The following is a 19,344-nucleotide window of genomic DNA, read 5'->3' as shown; positions in this document are numbered from 1 at the left end:
TTACCCAGTTTTTACACTTTGAGTCTAAAACGTTTTATTTTTGTGTTTTGCAGGGCAGAGCCTAGGCTATGGATTTGTCAATTATGTGGATCCTAAAGATGCAGAAAAGGCCATCAATACCTTAAACGGCTTGAGACTTCAGACTAAAACCATCAAGGTAAGTTATCAAGGTATTAAAGAACTCCTCCAATATGTGTTGCTCATATCTACCTCTGCTGAGTTGAGCTGAGGCATTATAATGCTGGAGCAATGTGGGGCAGTAAGGGAGCCTATTGTTAATCTGGGCACAGACTGCTTTGCTTGAGCCTCAAGTAGAGCAGAACTGTTTCTATGGTTGCATATGAACTAGCTCCGCTGTATGCCTTTACAGGGAGGCAGCTGCCATTAGCATTCATCATACAACATGACACTCGACATGCTTGTGGGGGGAAAACTCATTTGCTCCATGTAGTTCTACTGGAATGTGGACAGTAGAGTTAGCTTATTCTTTAGTGCTTTATATTTTACTTTTTTTTTTTTTTTTACTGAAGTAAATCTTTTAAGTGACTTTTGCTTGAAAAAGCTTTAAGTTGCGTGTTTTTTTTGTTGTTTTTTTTTTGTTCAGCGTTAAAAATTGGTATCGATGTGGCATATTATAAACCATATTGCTTTGTTTTCACAAGCAGAGCAGACACATTTTTTTCATGTCTGTGCCTCAGTTAATCTCCCAGTTTGTGCCCCTGAAAGTAGGACATGGTAAGGTTTCTTTGTCTCGTGTCTGAAGTTCTCTTGCTGCACCGTCAGATGTGCAAATAAACCGTAGTCTACCCTTGCAAAGAAAGAGTACCCTTTCTTTGCATCAAATAAAGTGTGAAGGTGAGGCTGATGGAGGCAGAGGTGAGAGGACAGCGTATTCTGGATCCAGTCATGAAGCTGCAGCTTTTACACTTTTTGCATTCATGTCAGTTCAGATTTTGAGGTGTGCTCATCAAATAGTTTGACTCTGTTCTCCTACCATAAAAGGAGGCATTTCGCACTATTACTGCATTAAAACGGAATGCAGAATAGCTGCACCACTCTGATAATCAAATCGGTCCTGTCTAACATTCCTAAAATGTAAAATAAACGGCAGCATTTGAACTGGATACGCTCCTCGCCTCTCATTGGTTAAATGTCTGCTTGCCTGAAAAATGAGCTGCAGAACTGAAGAAAAATTAATTAGACTACTGAGGGGTATAATGACATATTGATTGGCGAGGCATTTTTGCTTTTCTTGTCAGTTTATGGATAAATGTGTTTGTAATGCATTATTTTATCTAATTGATTGCTACTGGCAATTCAGATAAGTCCTTACTTTGGAAAGGAATGGATGATACTGGCCATAAAGAGCTGCCACGTTAAAATGTAATTTTAAAAGCTGTCCAGATGGGCTTGGTGCTGCCGTTATTGCTTTTGGATCTTGAAAGTGTATTTTCTTTTTTACAATGATGCTAAATGCTGTTAATTTGACAAAGATTAGATTGATTTGATCATTGCTCAGTTGAAGTGCCCTAAAACTCTTAATTCTCAAAGGTGAATTTCTAGTGATTCCCTAAGCAGTTGAACTGATGACTATATTGTTTGTAGTTTTTTCTAAACAAAGAACACTTAAAATGCTAGTGTTCAAAATTACAGGTGTTTTCAAAAATTGAAGTCCAAAATGGTAAAGGTCTTTGAAGTTATTTAAAGAATATTTTCTGACGGATAACACTTAAGTATCACCTTTGACAGTTAAAAATTACAGTAGTAGAAACATGAAAGACATGACATTTTTGATACCTGACCAAGTTTGGTACCAAATAGCCAAAACTGCAAAGGTTGAAGCAATCAGCAAACTCTGAAGTCTAACTGTAGGCCTTGGCAATTAAAGCCTAACAATGGTATCTGCAGCTTCTATTTCAACAACTGTGGCCTGGCAGCATTTGTTGTTTATAGATCAGAAAAATAACAAATGTTTTAATTTCTCAAGGATTGATCTAGCTGAAAAGCTTGTGATTTTAGTCTCCAATGAAATTCTTTTCATTTATAATATTAGCCTGTTGGTTGGACTTTCACTGCAATTGATCTCCAGAACTGAAATAGATTTTTGTGACAGAGATGCTAAACATGTCATGATTAATGTGGGAATAAAAAAAAACAATAAGAAAATATAAAATGTTGCTCAGCTCTAACGTATGTCACATTCACAATATTTAATAGTTTTATAGCAATCGTGAGTTAACCTAATATTGTGCAGTCTTATAGTTTAGCTTTTTTTGTAGCTGTAATTTTTCTTCACTTGGCAATTGATGGTGAAAAGCAGTTGATTAATGATCGTTATTAATTTTAATTCACCTTCCTGAAACTCTGCAGTGTAATGAAGAAATTTTAAATGAGGTTTTGCTTTAAAATTGTATCCAATGGTTTTCAATTGAGTTTTGCATCTGTTAAATTCTGTCATTGAGTTGAAAATGGGTTTAATAACAGGCTTAGTAGGCTAAAATATTTTGGAGATTATGAATCTAAATTGGTGTACAAGTTAAAGTTGTTTCTCTGCTTCTACTGATGGATAATATGATGTAGGTAAATGCTACCAAGTATTGTTTGCATTGAAGGTGTCCCCTTCTACAATTGAATATCAAAGGTGACCAGCAGCCTACCCAGTCGGTAGGCAGTCTATAATGAGTTAATCACCAGGTGCTGCTGTGATGTTTATCTTGTGGTGTTCATGTAAGCTTTCCTACTGCAGGTTTCCTATGCGCGCCCAAGCTCCGCTTCCATCAGAGATGCAAATTTGTACGTCAGTGGCTTACCAAAAACCATGACGCAGAAAGAACTTGAACAGCTCTTCTCTCAGTACGGACGAATTATTACCTCGCGTATCCTGGTAGACCAGGTGACCGGTGAGTAGAACAGGACTACCTCCCCCTGTGTTTTTTAACTTTCACATTTTTTCCTTTCGGCTTCTCCCTTTGGGAATACTGAACAAAAAGACACCGCCTGAGCTGAGAAATGCATCAGAGGTGCTGGTGTGAGACTTTTCCCCAAAATGCAATTTTCCACTAGAGCTGTTCATAAATATGCATCGACAGAATATGAAAGTGGTGGCTGTAAAGTAGCAGGAGTCAGTGCTTTAAATTTTCTTTCCACTTCAGCCTCTTCTCTTCACATTTGCCTTTAAATTTTTGGATTCCATTCTCTGAGGTCTGCATTTGATGCCTGTATTTAGACTACTTATGATTTTTCTCAGACATCATTTAAAAGCAGAATCCTTATAAAAAAAACAAAATGGATCTGCTTATTTTTTTTTTTTGTTTATTTTCTCTCTCCCAGTAGATGGGTGCAAAATCATTTTGCATTCATATTGGACAACGGTTGTACCATAACCTGCATTGGTGTACAAGTTAAAGTTATTTCTCTGCTTCTACTGAGAAGCAGAAAAACTGCTTCTCAGTAAAAGTGAACTTTTTAGTTTAAAAGTTCACTTAAACTTTTAAACTAAAAGTTTAAGTGAACTCAAACTTTTAGTACTTGTTCTTAAAATTTGAGAGAAGGCACTAATTCCTTTACATTCACACAAATTCAACAAGACAGTTTCTCTAAGATGCAAGTTTAAGACAAAATTGTGATTAGACTCTTTCAGTGCCTGATTACACGTCACTCTAGTGAGTGACGTGCTCCCTTCACATTAATATTTTGTTATACAACATTGGGATACTTTTTTGTGTAGATAAATCTGTTTGTCAATTTATAACACGAGGAATGTGAAAACTTAGTAAAAGCCTTTAGAAAAACCTGCAGATGTTTCCAAAAGGTGTTTTTAAACAAACAATTATTGCCACAATATCATTATGGAGAAATAAATGCTGAAATTCCGAAAGTGACACAACAAAGCTGTGCAATGTATTTTAGGGAAAAGTAAACAAAAGCACACTATTTTCACTTAAATACTGAAAGCAGAATCAAAGGTTGGCTTCTTGGATGATTTTGCAAATGTGGGAAGAAAATTGAGTCTACAGTGAACCCCAATTTATTTGTGTTAGGGTTTCCGAAAGATCTCTGAATACCAACTCCAGCTTATTTACAGAAAATTCACTTAGTCATGGATTTTTAATTTATTTTTATTTTTATCTTTATCTAAAATTATGATGCAGTTTGGAAAGCTGAAATACCAAGATACAATGAGGCTTGGCAAGCTATTGGCTGGCCTTTGCAAAGCCACTAATCCAGTAGTGACATTACTTTTTCTTAGTACTGATTGACTTGAGCCTCAAAGTCAGTAGTTTTTTATATTGGCTTCTGCAGTAGCGTTAAAATGGCTTCAACTGTGTATTGATGTACATTAAGGTATAGTTATTTGGAATATTAAAATAGGCATCTGTTGTTGGGGTGGGTCTCAAATATTTGTGGATTTCAGCTATTCACAGGCAGCTGTGGTCATGCAACCTGCAAATACTGGGAGTACACTGCACATGAGCCAAGTAAATAATCTGACAATGGTACATAGACATTTTTTTTAGCTATCAAAGCAACTGTGTAAAGTTTGTAGGTTAAATGTCCTTTGGCTTAAGGGTGGTAGAAGTATCTGCTTGGCAGTAAAGCAAAATGCTCATGAATGAATGAAAGATGTAACGGAAATAAAAGGAACCCTAAAAGAAATCAATCTTGCATGTGTACACTGGCAGAAGTAACTGCAGTTTCAATAACATGGGGTTCTAGATGTATAACCTTTTTTTCTTGTCAAAGGTTAGTTACATGAGTGTTCTGCTCTCCTTAGGTGTTTCTAGGGGGGTCGGCTTCATCCGTTTTGACCGGCGAATTGAGGCTGAGGAGGCAATCAAGGGTCTGAACTGTCAGAAGCCACCTGGTGCAACCGAACCCATTACAGTCAAGTTTGCAAACAACCCGAGCCAGAAGACCAGTCAGGCGCTGCTGTCTCAGCTGTATCAGTCTCCCAATCGAAGGTACCCGGGACCCCTCGCACAGCAGGCACAACGTTTCAGGTAGGGACGCATCTAAACAGAAGTAAATCTGATTAGAGACAACCTGAACGAATGATTCGACTCCATGATTACATTCACCACCATATTTGTTTTTTCCCCCTCATTTTTATTTTATTTTATTTTTTTCAAATATAGAAAATGATGAATCCTGGGTTGATGTGTTAATTTCAAATCATTTTCAGCCCACTCACCATACTGATCTCTAAAGAGTTTCTTGTAACATGCTGCTAAAGCCCTTTTTAAAAGCTCTGTGTAAACTGAATGTCTCCTGTTGACTAAGCTGTGTAGGTTGATTATTGAAAAATAAGTACAGTCAGCAGGTTATTAAAGGTCATAACAGTCCTGGGATTCCCTTGAGTGGAACAACTGACTTTAATCATTGTATCGTAACCATTTTTCGTCTGTCATCTTTTCAAAATGCATAATTTTCAGCAAAGCTTTCCACTTACTGAAATGTTTGTTCTGTTTTCCTCAAGGTTGGACAATTTGCTGAACATGGCCTATGGAGTCAAAAGGTAATCAGGTTTTCTTTTGAAATCTTTTTTAATTGATCTTCAAGGATCACTGACCTAATGGGAGGGCTTATTTTGTTGCGTAGGTAGTTGATGCTTCACAAGGTCGACCTGATTCAATAAGGGATCACTGACAGAATGGATGAACAGATACTGAGTGTAATTTATTCACAGAATTCAGTAGGAGTGAATATTAATATTTAAAGATTGTGAGTAAGACTCAAAGGTTGATTTGTGGAGTGATAAGAGAAGGTAGAGGCTCTAATGGGTACAATCAAGGGGACCCTGAATTGAAGTCTCTAAATATTACCTGTTGCCCAGTGAAATCAGCTGACTATCTTTTAGGACATCTGTAAGCTCTGTTCAAAGGTTCTAAGTAAATTCTGTTGCTTATACATAAATAACCAAAATCTTCACACTGTTGAGGTGTCATACTTGCTGAATAAAAATTTATGGTAAAATCTTGACAGTAGCTCATACACTGCCATGGATGTAAGGGTGTCTATTGTGAGCTTGAGTGTTGGGGGGACTCTTCTTAAAAACTGGCCTTAAAAGCTATACTATTTGAAATGGGTATCTTCAGGATACCAGTCGCATAAAGATGTGATTTGTTTTACCAAACTGCACACAGTAACTTCTTTTAATCATATTATTGAATTATTTTACATTTATTGACATAAAATTAAACTGGTTGACAGCACTGCCAGTGTTTTTTATTCCAAATTTAATAAATTCAAATAAATTTTTTTTCTCAAATGATGCAATAAGTACCCCCCCTCCTCACACAATTTTTACAGGAATGGGCCTCGTGCATAAGGTCCCTGTTGCCAAATTTTGAACAGTGCAATGGACCAAAAATGTGTGTAAAACTGTTTATGTGGCTGCGATTCCTTCATACGCCCAAATTTGCGTGAAATGGTGCAGCTGCCATGTAGACCGCCCTGTTCCCACCCATAAATACCTATGCAATAGAAAATGCAAGGCACTTGTGCTGGACGATGAAGCAATAGCTATTACAATACACATGACCAATATCAATAGAAAATATGTCTGAATGGTTCACAGAATACACACAGAGCGTCTAATTATCTGGGAGCAGTTTTTAGTTTTGCCACCGTGCCACAAAATAAAATAAAACGCGAAGCAGCCTAAGAGAAAATTGTGGATAAAAGGAAAATTCATGCAAATTTTTTTTTTCCTTTGGCTTAAATGTACAAAATACTGCCAATTATCTAGTCACTATGAAATGCTTAGATCATGATGCATTTTTGAGCCATATCGCCCAGCCCTAGCTCCCACCTCATCTTCAAATAACCATGGCAACAGTTCCAACAAGTTCAGTTTTTAGTCAACTTTTGATATATTTTGTGGAAAATGGCTCAAGTAAATTGTTCCACTTGATGGTCCTACTATTGTTACAAAGATAAAATGTTAAAATCTTACCATTTTAAAAAAAATTATTTGCAGTTATGACTTGCGTATATCTTTCTGAAATTTGGAATTCACCTTCGTCAGTTTATACTCTAAAGCTTTGTGGGTTTTTTTATGGATGAATGTTTGAAAATCCAAAACCATTGACCTAACTGAAGGTTTTCTTTAAAAAAAAAAAAAGGTTCTGTGGTATCAGATTGTTTTCATTACATCATTGCTTAGTATTTGCATTATATCTCACATGTACTTCATCCTAACATGCATATTCATTACAAATAGAAGGCATTCTGCGATTGGTTTGAAGTCACTGTGAGGTTGGTGTTTGTATGGATAAACGTCGATTAGAAACTGCACAGTCGAAGTTTTCCCTCAAGTGCTCATTCAAACCTAGGCATGAAGAACTGTGACACATGAAGGTCACATATCTAGATTACTGTGTTTACATCATAAAGACCTACATTTTACAATCAGCCCTTCTATTGCACAAAATTGCGTACCTATATTTTGAGCTTCACTTTTCCTACCTTGATCTATTATGGACAGCCCTGTTCTGTTTAAACTTGGTTGCATCAGACACCTTTCAGGATTTGTCAGAGTATTGGTGTTGCTTCCTCGAGTGTGATTGAAGTCCAGCTTTCTGAAAGCTCAAAGGGCCATCAGCAGCAACAATACACTTGTGATTTCATGTCTGCCTCGCTCCTCTGCGTACGTCTTCGTTGCCAAATCTATCTGTGGGTCCTTGATGCTAGGAGCACACCTGTCACAGTGGATGTTCCCTGAGAGGCCAACTGGAGCAGCTAATCCTGTGTGACACCTGCTGCAATAATTCATAGGCTTTCCAAGCACTCCGAATTTTGTTTCCACAAACCCCAAAACCACACTCGCTAATGGCTAGGGCTTTTTTATGCCACTTTCTTTTGGTCTGAGGAAAAACTTAAACTGTAATGGGATATGGATTTTCAGTTATGTTGTGCCTTTGACTTCAAGGGATTTTTTTTTTTTAGGAATCATAGCTTGAAAAGCAGCTGTTTTTCAACAAGTGTGGAAAGCTGTATTTTCTGGCTGACTTGTGAGATTAAGCATTGACTCGTATGAGATTCAGCTTGAAGAGCCTTGAGCAAAAAGGTCAGTTTAAGGGCGTGGCAGTGTTGAGCAAAAAATCCAATGAAAAGTTTAAAAAAAGAAAAATCACAATTAATTGAAATTCAAAGAATAAATGCAACTTGTTTTGTTGTTGCTTCTAAGGTCATATTTCTTTAATATATCCTGGTAAATATCATGGATAAAAAGGCTTGTCTTTGGCTATCAAATTACATCTCTTGTGACTTGTCCATGAAAGTAATTCCACTTCAAGCATGAATTGTAGCTTTCTGTGGAGATGGATGTACTTATGAAATTTTATGTAAAAGATTAAAATTGGCAGCTGATGTTGCAGTACCACTAGTCTTATGGCAGCGAGTCGTGAAGAGGTTGCAAGAAGTTCCTGACCATGGTCAGAATTATGCTCCTAGAAGGGCTCTGAAACTGAGGATACTCCAATGACCTTCTCTGTGCCCCTAATTGTCCTCTGCACAGCCCTTTGAGCTTTATTTTTGCAAAGCTGAGATGCAGTATGTAATAGTTAAAAAAGTAATGAAAGTGCTCATTTAACTCCTTGCCTCTGAAGGATGAAGCATCATAATTTGTAAGGACATTTAATTCTCACACCATTAGTTTACGTTAAAGGTCAAACTCGATGGTATATCTAATTTCGTAATTTCATTTGTGTGGACTTTGCAATAACAAAGGGCTTGGTTGAACTTTTTTTTTTTTTTTGTAAAATATGCTGGCATAGTATGCTTATTGATGATGATTACTGACATGGTTTTTGTGGAACACTTGCATTTTAAGGATTTGGTCCAACAACAACCACTGTTGGTGGGGAACTGCATTTGTAATGTAGTTAACGTAGAGGCTAGTTAATGGATATCCAACAACCTCTTATATCCCAGCTGTATGAAAATGCAAAGTGACTCCAGCTGCACTAAACATGTCCATCATATCAACAAAGAATCACTCTTGAATGCTTACTGGGGGTAGAGGTCCCTACAGAGCTGATCCCTAAAATCAGACCTCTTGGTCCATTACAATTCACGTCCACAATTTTAACCGTCTGGGTCCTCTTAAGAGGTAACAAGTGTTTTTGTAACGTATTGGTTTTTATAACTAAAGGGCTTTTAAAGGTAAAGGAAAAGTGTAGGATGAGATTCCAACTTTAATGTTCTCTTGGTTTTGTAAGATTTCCATTTTATTATTCACAACCTAATGCACTGTCTTCTATAGCAAAGTAAGGTTTTGAATCCTTTTTTTTTTCTTCATTGCAATGAATGCTAAGGATGAAGGATGGATGAGGCTGAACCCTGTAGACAATTGTCAGATTTGATTAAAAACTGATCTTTGTTTAAACAGGCCATTCTGTTCTCATTCTGGTTTTGCCTTGAACCATGTTTGGGATTTTTCTTTTTTGTTGTTTTTTTCAGCCGGTTCTCCCCCATGGCCATTGACGGGGTGACCAGTCTGGCTGGCATCAACATCCCGGGGCACGCGGGGACCGGCTGGTGCATCTTCGTCTACAACTTGGCTCCAGACGCGGACGAAAGCATCCTGTGGCAGATGTTCGGGCCTTTCGGCGCCGTTACAAACGTCAAGGTCATCCGCGACTTCAACACAAACAAGTGCAAAGGATTTGGTTTTGTCACCATGACTAATTACGACGAGGCGGCCGTGGCCATTGCCAGCTTGAACGGATACCGCCTCGGGGACAGAGTTCTGCAAGTCTCGTTCAAAACCAACAAAACACACAAAGCCTAAAAAAACCCACTGAGATTGTTTCTAGAAAACTCACCAAGGAAAAAGAAAATGGAAGCATATTGACCGTAACTTTCTACATTAGTAAAACATCTTTGTAATCTATATTTAGAGTCCAACAATGTTTTTGTTTTTCCTCATTGCAACACTTTGAATATTTTAATTAGTTTAAAGCATAAAAAAAACCCCAGCAGGACTTAAAACCTGACATTGTATCTCGCTGTCTTCACAGATGGATTACCTATAAGGTTACTACAGTTTTCTTCATTTTTCTTGCACATTACGTTTGATACCGTTAGTCTCGTAAGGTTATGTGTTGTGATTTTTCTTTGTGTCCTGATTTGCCATCGGTGCGTTACGCTTTGAGTGGTTAGCAAGTACTTATTTTGAGCCGTTTCTGTTAGTTTATTGTACTGAGTTGGTAATTGGTTGGCTGCATAATGTTGCTTCTTGTAAACCTAACGGATAAAAAGACAAAAAAAATTCTTAAAGCAGTACCTTGCCAAAGAGCTAAGAACCTCTTTGATGTGGGTTTAAAAAAAAAGCATCTATTTTTATAAAAGAAAAATTTGGAGAAACTTTTTACTGGACCTGGAACAAAATATTTTGACTTGGATACTTTGAGAAATATCTTCATATGACACCTTGTGAGCTTTTGAACTTTAAATGGAAAGTTTGCAGTGGTTGATGTTTCTGGAGAGATTTATGATGTAAAAGATACCTTTTGAGATCTTTGTATTACCTTTAGATTACAGAATCGGCACCAGTGCTGGTTTCATTTGTAAATCATCTTGTGGGTCCTCCTTCATCCCGGTCGTCTGCTCGACTACAAACTCGCTTTTCTGATTTTTAGATTTGGAAACTGACAAAAATAAAGATGGAGATTTATTTGCTTCAAAAAAGTGCATGCAAAATTACAGTAAGGAGAGATCTTAAAAGGATCTGGGGGATTAAAATCAGTTCTTCCTCTAAGATTTCCTTCAGATGGAGCTCATGGTGTTTTTGTGGTGTACCTACGGTATCATTAGACGGATTTTTGTCTTAATATCGACCATTAGGGGTTTTTACATACTTTGTATGAAAGATTGTGGATAAGCTGATGAAGGCAGCTGCAAGAAAGTCGGAAGAATCAAATGGATAACTTCTGAGCTTTGAGCTTTGTAAATAAGTCTTTTTTTTATGTTGTATTAAGCAGACCTTTTTTTGGTTCTAGGTTAGACTTTGTTGGAAAGTGTGATTATACCTTTTTTTTCCAGAGTATGTAAGATATTGTTTTTGAAGCCTTTAATTTCCCTGAGGTTAAAAGATTTTATTTGTCGTCCTATGGACTAGCATTTCAGTGCATCAAATATGTTGGTTGTTTGGTCTGTAGATAGTCTTGCTTTGTTGAAAAAAAGTATTAAAGTATAGACTTTTTTTTTTTTTTAATATATATAAACATTATAGATATATATTTATGTGGTAAAGAATGGATATAAACCACAGTTTGGAAATACTTTGATTTCTTTCATACTCATATATATGTAATGCATATAACCTGTCTTTAAAATCGTAAAAAGGTGTATATTGCTTTATAGTGTTTGGGGAAGGACAGTGAAGCAGTTGCATTAACATCGACAAAAACCATTAAAAAAAGAAATTGGCTGCTAAATTTCCTTAAACAAGATCATCATGACCAAACGTCTAGATGCACTGATTACTGCACCTGCATCCTGGTTGGTGTTTCAGCCAGTTACTAGTCATGCTTCCCCCCTCAAACGAGCAGTGTGCTATGCATTATAGAGTTCTTTGCAACTGCTTTTTTTTCTTTATCTATTTCCTCCTTTTGTTGTTACTTGTAAAAGTTAAACTTTAAGTCAAGATGAGTTGTGATACTTGCTGCTGTGGGGGGAGACGGGGAGCACATTTTTCACGCCCGACTTACTGCCGTTAATCTTTTTCATTTAGAAACCTTTTAATGATGGTTTGGTCTTTGCGAATTTTGCTGATGGTCCGGCGTGAAAAACCGCTCCCTCCAACCCTGTCTTATCTCACTACTTAATGGGATTATTTATTTGAAGTTGTATAGTCGAACTTGGTTTACAGCATTTTTGGAGCAGAATATCTTTTGACTATTTAAGAGGATGTACATGTTCTTTACTTTGTGTTTGGATACTTTGGATTTTTTCAATGTTCAGTACATCAATAAATAAGTTTGAAGGGCAAAGCATTGCTTGAGATCATTTTTTTGCAGCCAAAAATAAAATTTTATTCTTTAGATTGCAATTGGTGATTTCCATTCCACTTGATGCCTACAATAAATCCAGGATTCTTATAAAGTTTGTTTGGGAATGTTAAGCATTAAGCAGCTGGTTAGGTCAGTCACTGACAGTGATGGCACTGGCCATTGATGAACTGATGCACCTGGAGTTGAAAATGGGATACAATATATTGGTGGTGAGTTATTCAACCTCCGTATGTTGCCTAAAGTTTTGGTTCATTTCTCCAAATCATGAACTTCATGGTTTCTGATCACATCCATGACCTTGCGTGAATACTGCAGGCTGTTTCTAAAAACAGTAGTGGGAATTATGAGTAAGTCAGAAGACCTGTAAATTCCTGTAGGGTACACCTATCGAGCAGTATCTGTTCAAAATGTTTGAAATTTTCTCACAACCTAACCTTCAACACCTTAAGCAGGGAGGGATTCCTTTGCTTCTTTGAGCATTTTTTTGTCTTGTTTTTGTGCAAACTTTACACTTTAGGCTTCTTTACAGTCCACAACTTCATAGAGAACTCTAGTACTTTTACAACTATGGAAAATATTGGTAGTTTTACATAAAATTAACTGTTGGAACACTGTTTTTGACATCTCTTCACTGTAGAAACTGATTCATGTCTTCCAGCTGGATAGACTTGGACTTTGGTGTCTTTGGAGTTGTTCTTAAATATGCTAAAAAGTTTCCCTTCTTCAGAGTGGCAGTTTGCGTCTTCTTCCAGACCTGGGCAAGGTGGTGATTAATCTTTCAAACCTTTCAGTGCCTAAAAGTTATTTGAACTGCTTTTGTAGTTTGGAAATGTCTCCAAAATCTGCAGTTTCTCTTAGTTCATTTCCACTGCTTGTTTGGTTAGCCCAGTAATTGCTGCTGAGCAACTATTCCAACTCTAGCACTTTTCCATAAATACATATCCAGAGTTTAGCTGATCAATCACACTAGACATTATGGTGGTTGTAATTACTGGGTTGCAGGTGATGGGACAGTGCATACCCTATTCCTAAACAACCATAACAGATAATTGGACCTCAGTTCAGGTTCCAATGAAAAGAACTGCAGAAAGGTTGAAGGAAGAAGCCCTGCAAAAATCAATACTCTACATTTCATTAAAGTGCTCACTTGCAGTTTATGGTTGCTGAAGATGAAATGGATTTTAAGGCGAGCTTCCCCACTCATGCCAGGAACAATTTTACTGAAAACGGTATTAGTGGAACGCACATGCAGTCTTTGTAGGTTTGTTTAGAGACGGGAGGAAGAGGTTGTTACACTGTGTGAGCTGCTCCAGTCTTTCTGTATTTAACTTTCACTTCTGAATCAGAAAAAAAGTTTCTTTAATACCAGAACTTTCTGTAGATTTGAAGCCTGTAAGTGCTAGTATTGGAAGTGAAGGGCTGCTGATTTAGTTTGTGATGATTTTGAAGATGCGAGGTGATGAGTGATGCATACAGTATTTGGCTCTTATCTGCGCTGAGAAACCCTCTTAGATTGGCAGATGTTTGAGCTGTATAAAATGATTACACTCTGCTGGCTAAAGTAAGATTAGCCTTAGCAGTCGATAGCTGTCACCGATTAGCTGCTGTAAGCTGATCCTTTTAGGTATTGATGAGAAATACTGTTTATGCTTCAGCAGGGCTACATTAATTCAAATGTTTTGACAAGTTCTTGCAAAGTAGTGCCTGACTCTGACCTCACAAAGAAACATCTGAGTTTTTACTTAACAGGGCAAAGCAAATGTCTTCCAGATCTACTTGTTCCAACAAAATGTTTCCAAACTATAGAAATATTTCAAAGATGAAATATCACTTTTTATAACTAGGAATCCTGAAAATTAGATAAATAAAAAAAGCCAAAGAGGCATTTAAAAATCCACTTTTCTGTCAATATTAGGAACTCTGCCTCACTAAAACGAAATGGTACAGCCTTGAAATAATAGCTGGGTTTAGAAAAGTAATTTTTAAATATACTTACTGCAGTGGGAATAGTATAAAATAAAATATCCTGGTTTTTTTTATTTATGTTTTCAACGTAACATACTATGCAAAGCATCCTCATGCTGTAATGCTAGAGCTACCATGTTTCACATTACAGTGTCTTAAATTTATTCTTTGGGGACACCAAATTTACTTCTCTCTGGTTTTGGTTGATCTAGCTGAGAATTCTGTTTTCCGTGCTTCATCATTGTGCATTTTAAATCAGCTTAAAAATACTCATTAAAAAAAAAAACCCATTGTTTCTAGAGTAGTGTGCGTAGTCGCCAAACAGCTTCTGTTTAGATTTTAAAGTCCTGGGAGAGCTTGTCAAACTTCAGCTCTTTGATATGGATGGTTGTAATCTTTTGCTCAATACAAAGTAAATTTGAATTTATAAAGCTTTAATCACTTTTTAATTCTTAAAAATGCTTTACTGATGACTGATTTACGTCAACAGGGAATATATATATAATACATACTGTACAAAGGTTTGGTAAGTCTTGATATTCCTTTCATTCCGTTTTCAAAATGGCACACAACCACAGATTTACACTTGATGTACACTTTTTTTCTTACAAGTAAAAATCTGAAAATTGTGGTGTACTTTTATATGCAACATCACTGATTCAGTACTTTCTAGAAAAGTCTGTTTAGTCGAAACCTTTTCATTTCTACAGTAGTGCTGTCGGTTGTTGTCCTGGCAGGAGGTGACTGTCTTTCAATCCTCTAACACGTTTTCTTTCAGGATCATCTCCCTTTGCCTGCTGAAGATGTTCAATCAGTTCACCACCATGTTTCACCTTGGGCTTTGTGTTTTTTCCACCATGCATAAAATTGTGAATGTAAGCCAGAAAGTCCAGGAGTCCACCTCTCTTATTTGATCTACCACTGGAACATTTTATGCCTTTCCTTCAACAATGGTGTTCTTGCTACACTCCCATAAAGGATTAAATTATGGAAAAAAACTGCAAGCGGTATGAATATTCTTGCAGAACGCCGTCACCAACCACTTCTGATTTCTTTTACACCCAACCCTGAGGCTAATTCTTCTGGGAAGAAATGTGCTTATAGCTGTTTTGTGATGGCTTGTTACCTCCTGGTTGGATTTATGAAGCTATAAAAAAAACCCTTGTCCTGTTTGTCCTTTATGTAAAGCTGTAAAGTGATGCAGCTTTGACCTGCAGCTCCCACATGGCTCCTTACATGAAGATTTGAGCCTAGGCTCTGTGTCCTCGATACGTTTTCTGGGTCTGCCCTTCTGCTGAAACCCAGCGTAGTGTAACGTGATGGGACTGGGGATAAATAAAAGATGTTTGTCCAGAGCTGCTGATGTCAGCAGAGTCGTGCATAAACACATCTGCATACGGTCTGTCTGCTGTGATTTATAACCCAAAGTGGGTTCTGCTGGGCTCATTTATTATCCGAACCTCGCTCTTGTGCAGATTCTTCAGCATTATAAAGGTCTTTATCATCCTCAGGGTTTTCCGTCTGTGTATGCTGTGAGCTTGTATGCATTGGCAGATGAAGAAAACAGGTTTTTAATCGTGGATTATAATATATTTAGGATAAACATTTGCTTGACATGCATTCAAATATGCATGCAATGTTTGTTTTACAGCTATACATCTCTCACAAAATGCCATTGTTTCTCCAGCCAGTCAGTCCTGCTGTATTCCTCCAGCTCTCGAATTCACTGCTGTTTTGGATTGTTGATCCCAGGTGGTTACACTCCTCCACTTTCAATACATCTGCTTTTTGCAGCTTCATTCTGTCTTGCTTCTGTTTAGTTTAATTCCTCTTTTTTCAGAGGACATCTCCACCTGGCACGTTTTCACAACATCCAACAATGTCGTATGCAAACGTGAAAGCCAACGGGGACTCCTGCCTGACCTCGTCTAATTACCTGTCCAGCACCGTGTTTCTGTAAAATGATAACATATTTTTGCCAGCAAATAATTTTTCCCACAGTTGCCTTGTGATCTTCACCAAATCTTAGATGGGTGATGAATTTCCTTTGAGCAATGGCTGTTATTTATTTTGACTGCGGATTCATAAACGTTATATTAAAGTGCTAGTTATTAGAATGTATCCCTGAAGTCTACAAAGCAAGCAAGCAGATTCCACACTGCTGTTATCAAACCAAAAGGAAGCCTAAATGCATAACTAAGTACACACCTTTGGCCATTTCCATGCAATATAAACTGCATTTTTGTGCCCGTCCTCTATTTAAAGGGACATTACACTGATGCGCAGAGAAATTGCATAAAGTCCATAAATTTCATCTCAAAAGCTACAGCACAGGGTAAGCATGTTTTTATTGATGATGTGGGAGAAAAAATCCTCCCCTTTAATCAAAAACTGAATACAACTGGCTTACAAGGGTTACCAGGAGAAAACGTCCTATCTAAAAGAACATGGTTTGCACAACAAGTTTGCAAAGTGGCATTAATGGCTAATAATCTGGATTGGTTATGTGTATTTGTGCACTTGGTTAGTTTTGAATTTTCTTTTTAACCAGCTACAGACTGGAGGCTCTTTTCTTTGTTTTGTTTGAAAGAGAAAACCCTAGAACTCATAAAGGGTAAACTTTCTCTCTTTACAATGCCTTGGTCTTTATTGGTAGCATATAAACGTATATACTAATTAAACTGATATTAAAATCAATAAAAAGAGCATAAATCAACAACTTATGCTGGAAGAGGAACTGTGGAACCACCATACTGTAGGTTTGTGGAAGGAAATCCTGGAGCGAAATATTGGAATTGTTTTACTTATGTAACATTATAATGATCCGAGAGACTATTGGATTTTTTTGTTAGCCTTAAACCATAATCAAACTTAATACAAACAGTTGTTTGAAATGCATCATTCTGTGTGTAAAGAATCTTTTTAATGTCTGAGTTTCCAGTTTTGAACTGAATTACTAGAACAAATTACCTTAATTCAAATATTCAGGTTTATCAGTTTCCAGTTTCTCCTACATTACAAACATTAGAAAACTCAGTTTTGCTTTGACCCACATGGTGGGAGCGCCTTTGTTTTATTCCTTTGTCCTCCGCTGATTTACTGCTGTTCACCCTTTGTCTTTCGTCCCCAGATGAAACCCTCTTGAAGTTGTTAAATGAAAAGGCCTCGAAGCTGATTGAGGTGGAGTGGATGAGTACCGATGCTTCACGTGGCTTTAATGGCCCCGGTGTCGCAGATAAATACAAGCGCCTTCTCCACATGTGAGGTTGCTTCATTAAGCACGTCCAAGCCTTGAGGAAGGGTTCCTGATGTCGCATCTGTCTGTTATATAAGAAGACAAGTGATGATCAGTGATCTCTGCTTAAATTCAAATCAGTCATCTTTAAAGTTTAAAATGTTCATATATATATATATATATATATATATATATATATATAATATAGCTACTCTAACCCTAAGCAAAGTTCAATGAAACATGGTGATGCATTATGCTTTGAACAGGCGTTATAATAATAGAAATAATGTTTGAAACAGTCCCAGTTTTCAGCTGGGAAACTGAAACAGTTTAGATCAAAGCATAATGTCTTAAAAACGTAAAGCTGTACTGCTCTTCTTAAGTATAAAGGCCTCTTGAGCATTTTTACACGTTATAACCACAAGCTTAAAAGTATTTTATTAAGTTTACTTGTAATAGACTAACAAAAAGCAGTTCTTCAAAATGACAAACTATTGTTTTCAGACCTCTCTACTGTAAAACCTTTCAATTTAAAGAAAATGCTGTCCTTTCTATGCTATTAAACTTAGAGGGGGTAAGAAAAGCATTATTCAGAGAAGCAGCCAATATTCTATATATATTGAATATTCTATTCTATTAGCTCTATGGGTAGAGTAGAGTAGTCATCTTATGATCGGAAGGTTGTAGGTTCGATTCCAGCTTCCTCCAGCCACATGTTGATGTGCCCCTGGGCAAGGCACTTAACCTCACTCTAGTGGAGAAGTGCTATATAAGTTCAGACCATTTAGAAGTGCAACATTTCTTGCCAGTCATCACACATAGATTTACATATATCAATCATTTGCTTCTTGTAATGTTGATGATTATGGTTTACTGGTAATGAAAACTCAAAGTTCAGTGTCTTAGAAAATTAATCATTAATGGAACTTATGGGGTCGCAACCTAATCAACTAATTAAGTCAAAACATCAGCTAAGGTTTCCTGAACTTTCAAACAGTTTCTCACTCTGAGTCAGCTGGCTACACAATAATGAGGAAGACTGCTGACTTGACTGATGTCCAGAAGACCGTCATGGACACCCTTCAAAAGGAGGATAAGCCTCTGGTTGTCAATGCTTGTTATATTCAAGCATCATGAAAGAAATAAGTGTGGTAGGGATAGGACAAGGTGCACCAGCAACAGGGAGTAGAGGATTGTGAAGTGAAATCCGTTTCAGAAGAGCCTCCACACACAGACGAATCCAAGGAATGGACTACAAATATCCCATTCCCCGTTTCATGCCAAAATGGACGTCTTATATATTTATTTCTGAAAACTTTGAAAAATGTGCGTCCTTTTCCTTCCACTACACCATTCTGCATTACTTAGTGTGAGTCCATCACATTAAATCTGAATAAAATGGACTAAAGTTGCTGGTGTTAATATGGAAAAGCTCCCGCTACAAACATTTTCGTACACGTTGAAGGCTAAAACGAATGGGAGCTCATTTTCAGTCTCTGCCTGTGACTGACAAGCCGAGTAGCTTACGCAGTGGAACACACAATGCTGAATGCTCCTCTTTTGCATCATATTTCCATGTGTCTGACATCAAAGACGCGCGTCCTTGTTCAGCTGTCTTCCTATTTCTCGCTGTCCATGGTCAAACATGTTCGGTGATTGGATTTAAGTCCTTACACCACAAACGGTTGGAGCTTGGCTTCCTCCAGCCCCCGTCAGATCAGCTCTGGCTTCCATCATCTGTACCCTCACCACTCTTAACAGATTACTCTCGCCATGAGGCCTTGGCATCTCTGCTCCATAATGAGGTGGCAAAGAAAAAAGGGGCGCAGATTAGAATAACAGCCTTAACTAATCCGTAACAGCCCGATGAGGCGCCACGTTTGGGGGAAACCGTGTCATTTCTCATTCCGCGGCAAAATCTCGCCTCTCACTCTCTGCTTCTCAACCACAAACTCCCCTCCTCCCCCCATGTCACCACCCAACGCAAAACAGGCCTCAAGAATAGTGGCTGTGGCAATCTGCCGGAACGAGGACAACAGTCGGCAAACCGTTTCTGTCTTAGTCTCAGCCCTTCCCCAACATGCAGAGGAGAGCAGAAAGAGAAATCTGGGCCTCTGATTTCTAGCT

At 37.6% G+C, this 19,344-nt stretch overlaps 1 protein-coding gene across 5 annotated transcripts in view; it reads left to right on the top strand.

Annotated features, from left to right (window-relative positions):
• elavl2 (ELAV like neuron-specific RNA binding protein 2) overlaps window positions 1-11,996 on the top strand; it is a 44,339-nt gene extending 32,343 nt beyond the window's left edge. For all 5 annotated transcript variants that reach the window (XM_032583451.1, XM_032583452.1, XM_032583450.1 and 2 more), the window contains 5 exons: window positions 54-157; window positions 2,747-2,900; window positions 4,775-5,000; window positions 5,477-5,515; window positions 9,463-11,996. In XM_032583451.1, coding sequence (XP_032439342.1) covers window positions 54-157; window positions 2,747-2,900; window positions 4,775-5,000; window positions 5,477-5,515; window positions 9,463-9,793 — 854 coding nt within the window. In that variant the 3' untranslated portion in view covers window positions 9,794-11,996. The remainder of the gene's footprint in view (window positions 1-53; window positions 158-2,746; window positions 2,901-4,774; window positions 5,001-5,476; window positions 5,516-9,462) is intronic.
• Window positions 11,997-19,344: the final 7,348 nt, after the last annotated feature.

Source organism: Xiphophorus hellerii, chromosome 14 (genome assembly GCF_003331165.1).
Source record: "Xiphophorus hellerii strain 12219 chromosome 14, Xiphophorus_hellerii-4.1, whole genome shotgun sequence".
NCBI lineage: Eukaryota > Metazoa > Chordata > Actinopteri > Cyprinodontiformes > Poeciliidae > Xiphophorus > Xiphophorus hellerii.
Note: the sequence above shows the minus strand (reverse complement) of the source record. Positions and strands in the feature narration are given on the sequence as shown.